Genomic DNA, 7,398 nt, shown 5'->3' with positions numbered 1-7,398 from the left:
TGAGATTGTTGGTAGATATGGATACGAAGAACCACATGGCACTATGGTAAGACGGCTTAGCAGATCGGGCCGAGATCGGATGCCATGCCGCACACATGGTGGCAATTCGTGTTGGAAATTGTGATACAAAATGTGATTGTGGTTACACCTTCAAATAAGGTGGCTTAGCCGATCGGGCCGAGATCAGACTCCGTACCAAGAGTACGATGGCATTGTGAATAGTGATATCGTGACTTGTGGTATTATCGGTACTAAAGATCTCCCCAAACTAAAATATGCAATACTTTCGCAAATTCGAAAGGAGTTAATTAACATGTTTCAATTGCACATTTAGATATAATTGATTGAAATTTGTCGTTTCTGTGCCTTTCCTTTCCTTGTATAGTTATTCTATTTTGAAAGATGATTTTTAGCTTTACATACAAGTACTATTCGACAGTACTAACATCCCTGTTGCCGGGGACGCTGCATCTTTAATGGATGCAGGTGTTTCCACAGTAGGCGGCAACGATCAAAGATAGCGGTATGTTCCTCCCAGCTAACTTGGTGATTCCCACGTCATTTCGGGGTCCTGTGTCATTTGGTTATTGTGTATTATTCATTTGATACTCTTCAGTTGTATTTAGAGGCTCCATAGACAGGTTGCGGGTGGTGTCAGATATTGGAATTAAACTAGAATTATTGGTATTTGGCAAATATATTTTTTATCATATCTACAAAGATTGTAATATTCTGGATATTATGGTTGAAACTGCTAATGAAAACAAAATGGAAAGTTAATGAAATATTTATACAGTATGGTTGATAGAATTTATCTCCTATCTATTCATAAATTGGTTTGGGTAGAATGAAACCTAACAGGCTTGTTCAGTCGGGTTTACTCGGTTGAGCGCCGGTCGCGCTCCTTGGTTTTGGGGCGTGACAACTACCTAATTAATTATTGGATAAAGTTTAAATTCCCCAACAAAGGAATTACGTGGCAGCAAGCCACTTTCCAAACAAGTGACTCTTAGTCACTTTGGATTATGTGGCATGATGAAATGGACTTTGAGAAAGGGAGTGGCATATCGGAAAAAGAAATAAACACTTGTCCCGCAAACTATCGTCGTCTTCCTGGATAATGATCTCCGATAATGCTTGCTGGATGTGCAACTGCTTGTTGTTTATTGTGAGCATATTAGAGTTGGTCATAAGAATGTCATAGGAGAAAGGATTTCTAACATACATTGGAATGGTCTTATATCTTATTTGGATAACGAAAAAGTTCTCTACTTTGACATTGATTTTCAAGAACAAGAAGCAACATGCTCAAACAAATTTTTCAAATGTGATTTGCTTCATCAATTCATATGAAATGGCTTAATACTATAGCAACGTGGGGATTTGTGATTCTAAGGGAGTACGAGTACGGTGCAATCCTTCTAAAGAATATCATACGATTTTTTTTCCTACTCCAGGTATGTTAAGGTTATCCCTTCTTTCTTTTCGGCATGATCTATAAGACACAAACGAAACGAGCAAATACACACTTTCGATAAATGACTCTATTCATAAAAATACTAGAGATGCTTATGTTCTTGATTCCCCGTGTGTCATATTATTCTATCATCTGTTCATGGGTCTCAGAAATTACGTAAGTTGATAAAGGTTATTTCATGATATTAATCAAAGGCATAATGGTTATGACACTCCGAAAGATTTTATTGATGTACTTTCTCATGCATTGAATTCATTTATACATGTACATTGACCCATGACCAGATGGCGTTATATACACATATATATGTATATTATATGTATATGGGATATGGAAAAAGGTTACGGCGTTATATACGCACCACCACATGATCAGACGGTATACGTTGATGATTTTGCCCACAGTGGCCGAGATGATATGATGGGATGCCCTCAGAGGCTTGATGATGTTATGAACATATGTACCTATGCACGACATGACATACATACACATATGCATGACATTATGAGTATTTCATTATTTACAGAGTTATTCAGACTTACATGTCAAGTATTTTACTCCATGTTTCTCTCATGTCTATTATTTACTGATTTTCATTCCTTACATACTCGGTACATTATTTGTACTGACGTCCCTTTTGCCTGGAGACGCTGCGTTTCATGATCGCAGGTCCCGATAGACAGGTCGAGAGTCCTCCAAGTAGGCTATTAGCTCAATGGAAGATGTTGAAGCACTCCATTGCTCTGGGGTTGCTTATTTGGTCAGTATGATTAGTACATGTATTGGTGGTACGACAGGGTCAGTCCCGACCTTTATGATAAGTATGTACTCTTAGAGGCTTCTAGACAGATGTCATGTGTACAGATATTTGTATGGCCTTGTCGGCCTATATTTAAAATATATAATGGATCACGTTGGCCTTATAGGCCCGTATGTCATAGGTATAAGTTTCTATGTTAGGTTGGGTCGTTCTATGTCGGGTATTCCCTCATGTTTACTTTGGTTGTATCATGACGCGCCTTCTGGCCCACCTATCTATGATGATCTAATAAGGAAGATACGTTACGTTAGTACTCGGTTGAGTAAGGTACCGGGTGCCTGTCGCGGCCCATAGGTTTTGGTCATGACACAATTAGTGTAGTCCTAAAGGATTAGGGATGGGGAACAATCCTTGAACAGATATGCACAATTGACTGAGGAATAAGAATTGAAGAAGAAGAAGAATGTGATTTATTGATAGAATACACAATTTCTTTGAGGTGATTACAACCAATGCCCTCTTCCTGTATTTAACCTCTTATCCCCTTCTCTATCGAATGCCAACTGATTAACAAGCTGACTCCTAACAACTTCAACAACTATACCCGACTATTAACTACTTTTATAGTGAAAAGCTACTATTCCTTTAGGCTAATACCCCTACAGTTATAGCTCATAACAAATTTCCCCCACTCAAAGAGTCCTTGTCCTCAAGGACTGAAATGAGAGAACTGCTGAGATAGTTAATGAGTATCTATCTAAGTGTTGTCTTCCTCTGGATAGTTGAACCATTTGATCAATACTTGGTCAACCTATTTCCCTCTAGATTGGACTGATCTCCTGTTTAAAATAGCTTCAGGCTCTAAGACAATGTGGCCATGAGTTGATAATGAGACTGGCAAGTTTGGAAAAATAGCCACGTTCCCAATGTATTTCTTCAATTGTGACACATGGAAAGTGTGGTGGATTTTGGCCTGGGGTGGAAGTTCCAATTGGTAGGCAATTGTGCCCACTTTTTGCAGAACTTTGAATAGTCCAAAGTATTTAGTATTGAGCTTGTGATAAGAGTGTCCTTTTAGGGACATTTGCTTGTAAGGTTTTATCTTGACAAAGACCAAATCTTCTGTCTCAAAGTTTCTGGGAGATCTCTTCTTTTCAGCCTGGGCTTTCATCCTACATTGTGCCTGTTGCAGATGATGCTTGAGCAGCCTGATAGTTGATTCTCTAGCCTGCAAACTCCTATCCACTTGATCAACCATGGAATGATGAGCTACATAGGGTAAGTGAAGTCGTGGTTTTTGTTCATACACTGCTTCAAATGGAGTCATTTTGATAGCAGTATGATAGTTGGTGTTATACCACCATTCCTCAAGGGATAACCATTGTACCCACTCCTTTGGCTTTCACTGCACATGCACTTGAGATCACCTTCTAGGAATTTGTCCAAAGTTTCTGTTTGCCCATCTGATCGAGGGTGATAGGTAGTGGAATGATGTAGTTGAACTCCTTGTTCTTCAAATAAGTCTTGCAAAAACTTGCTTAGGAATATAACATCTCAATAATTGACTATAGTTTGAGGTAGCCCATAGAGTTTATAGACATTGTCTAAGTAAGCTTGAGCCACTATAGGAGTTGTATAAGGGTGTACCAATGCAATGAAATGAGCATATTTGCTCAACCTGTCCACTACTACCAAGATCACAGATTTGTTATGTGCTTCTATGAAATCCAAACTAATGTCTTGCCAAATTTTCTCAAGAATATGGAGTGGTTGTAGTAGGCCTGGGTATTTAACATTCTCCCCTTTGCACTTTTGACAAGTTTCACAACTCTTGATGTGATTATAAATGTCTTGCTTCATCTTCTTCAAATAGTATAGTTGACCAACTTTGAAGATAGTGGAACCTATACCTGATTGATGACCTAATGCTGAATTATGTAAATATTACAGGACCTCCTCCTTGAGAACAGGTTCAGGACCAATGACAATCCTTCCCTTATTGTATAAGATCCCAACATGTAATAGGTATATTGGATTAGACAAAGGCCTTGCTTGTAGTTGAGTTAGCAGCTTCTGTATATGGGGATCTCCTGTATATGACTGTTGGAGCCTTAGAAGAAAATCAGAAGTAATAGTAGTTAGCATCTGCATCTGAACTTGTGCAGCAGGGCACCTTGATAAGGTATCAGCTACTCTGTTGTCCTTCCCTTTTTAAAAAGTATAGTGTAGTCATACCCCATTAGCTTGGCCAACCATTTCTGTTGGCTAGGAATTGAAATCCTTTGTTCTAATAAGTATTTGAGGCTTTGATGGTTTGTCCTAATAAATAAATGCTTCCCAATTAAGTAAGGCCTCCATTTGTTAATGGCAGTTACAATGGCCAGCATTTCCTTTTCATAGACTGATAATTGTTGATGTTTTGGACTCAAAGCTTTTCTCATGTAAGCTAAGGGATGTTCAGCCTGCATTAACACTGCCCCAATACTATCACGACTCAAAATCCCTCCGAAGGAGTCGTGATGGCACCTAGTCTCTAAAACTATGTAAGCCTAACACATACCGAAATGATAACAGATTCTACTAAACAGCTATTGAACATGAACCAGAAATTTCTAAATGAACCAAAGGTCTCAGCCTGATACAATATCCCAAAATCGATAGTACAAGTCAAAGCCTTTCTAGGAGTAATTATACATAACAAATACATCACTGTTCCGGATTAATAGGATACAATGGAAATAAATATAATAGAAGGCGACTTCGTAGCCAGCAAACATCCAGCAGGGGAATCTTGAAGTCTCCAGCCGCACAAGCATGAATCTCTAAACCAACTCGATCCGAGGTACTTGGTTCTGCACAAAAATATGCAAAAGCATAGCATGAGTACACCACAGCGGTACCTAGTAAGTATCAAGCCTAACCTTGGTAGAGTGGTGATGAGGATAGGTCAAGACGCCCACCGAACATCTAAACCTATGCAGGTTATGCCATAAAGCCAACAAGGAAGGAATATCAAAGTAATGTCAATAGCAGAAGGAAACTAGATTACAAACAGTAGTAATGATAAGGGAAACACGAATAGCAACAAGAAATAACCAAGTAATTAAACAAAAACATATTTGGGGTACGGATGAAGTATAAATGTGCTCAAGTAGGGAAAACGATGTCAACTCAACCAATCAAATCATCTCTAATACACAATTTCAATAATCCCACTTCTCGTAGTTAATCACAACTTCCAAACCTCTAACACACATGGCACCTTGTGCCTATAGCTTTCCATCTCACTTTCGCACGGCAAAATCCATGTACTACTCGATACACAATATCTATGTGAAATGCTAATTAGGATGTTCAAGAGATTTGATTCATATATCATAAACTGAAATCCCAGTTTCTAGACCAAGTAGGAAATCAACGAGAAAGATGAGTTTATTTTAGAAATATTTTGGGTGAAAAAAGGTAACATTTTCAAATAAATACAGCATCGAATAAGCTATCGAATTTAATATAGAATTTATTAAAATAAAACATAATAACAATTCCTTTTTTAATCATAATAAAATCGTCAGATAGGTTAAGGAGATAAAGTTGAGAAATCAATTGAAGTAAAATATGACAACTATTAGAAATGGTAAATACCGAAATATACGGCGAGTTTTAACTTCAAGTCACACAAGGTAGCATGATAATAATCCTTTTATTTAAAATCATTATATTACTAACAACTCAGCAGGACAGAAGGTAATGACTCAACATAGTAAATTTACCTTGAAAACCAATTTACCAAATAATAGTATTAGGAAAAGAACTCAAGAAATGACGGCAAGGCAATAAGTCAATGACAATAACTCAAATCCTCAGAAATTAGTGAAAAACAGAATTACAAATTCTCAGAGTGTCGTACGAAGAACTTAAGCCAATACAATAAAACATGGAATACAAAGCACAAAATATGTTGCGGCGCGCAACCCGATCCACCATATAATATCAATATCATAATTCACCCTTATTCCACCATATCAACTCCCCTTATTTCACCTGTTGCGGCGTGCAGCTGATCCCACTGTATAATATCAATATCATAATTCACGCTTATTTCGCCATATCAAATCACCCTTATTTCACTTGTTGCGGCATTCAACCAGATCCTACCGTACAATATCATTATCATAATACTAAACAAAATATGTTGCGGCGTGCGCCCCGATCCCACCATATAATATCAATATCATAATTCACCCTTATTCCACCACCTCCCTTATTTCACATGTTGCGGCGTGCAAACCGATCCCCCGTAAAATAATTTAAATCAACAACAACAATTCAATAACTCCATTTACGAGAATTTCTACAATCAAGGGTATCAGTACAAGGCAACAAAGGAGCCACGTATAAGCCGAAGAAATAGAACAAACTTCACAAAAATGACAGGACAGGTAAAGTACGTGATATCTAAGTATGCAATCATAACAATTAGGACATGTAGCAAATAAGCACAAGGTCATAGAAGAAACTCAACAATCAAGAGGTAACACGACAATAAGGAAGGCAATAACTTCAGCTAAGGCATATAAGGACCAAATAACGAGTAAGAAGTACAGTAGGTGCTAACAGCGTCAAATAGAGCACGTAAGAGTAGACTAACAACAAGATATCACATGTTATGACAATTCAATTAAAGGCATGGAAAGACAATAGACAATCTAAGCTGGTCAAATAACATATATAGACCGTTTACCCACACGTCATCTTGCGTACACGGCCTTCACATAACAAGATAGCATAATTTTACTCAATTACTAAGGGGTAGTTTCCCCCACACAAAGTTAGGCACGACACTTACCTCAATTCGGCAAACTCAATACCCAATTTAGCTTTTCCTTTACCAATTCACCACCGCTCAGCTCAATCTAGCCAAAGACGACTTAAATACATCAAACAATGCAAGAGAAAACAATTTTAATTAACAAAGCAATGACCCTTATACAATTTGTAAAAAGTCAATAAAAGTCAACCCCCCGGCCCGCACCTCGGAACCCAATAAAATTTACAAAAACTGAACACCCATTACGATACGAGTTCAACCATACCAAAATTATCAATTTCCGACATCAATTCGTCCTTCAGATCATCATTTTATATTTTGAAAGACTTTACA

General features: G+C 37.8%; 1 protein-coding gene across 1 annotated transcript; it reads right to left on the bottom strand.

The window, feature by feature from the left end:
* LOC109227709 lies at nucleotides 3,049-3,564 on the bottom strand. The gene has a single exon (XM_019392907.1). The coding sequence runs from the start codon at nucleotides 3,562-3,564 to the stop codon at nucleotides 3,049-3,051; it is 516 nt and encodes a 171-aa protein (XP_019248452.1).

The sequence above is a fragment of the Nicotiana attenuata genome, chromosome 6 (assembly GCF_001879085.1).
Source record: "Nicotiana attenuata strain UT chromosome 6, NIATTr2, whole genome shotgun sequence".
Lineage (NCBI taxonomy): Eukaryota > Viridiplantae > Streptophyta > Magnoliopsida > Solanales > Solanaceae > Nicotiana > Nicotiana attenuata.
This window is presented reverse-complemented; position numbering and strand designations above follow the sequence as displayed.

Excerpts from the sequence above, each read along its gene's own strand:
- LOC109227709 (XM_019392907.1), bottom strand. The coding sequence starts at position 3,564 with ATGACTCCATTTGAAGCAGTGTATGAACAAAAACCACGACTTCACTTA.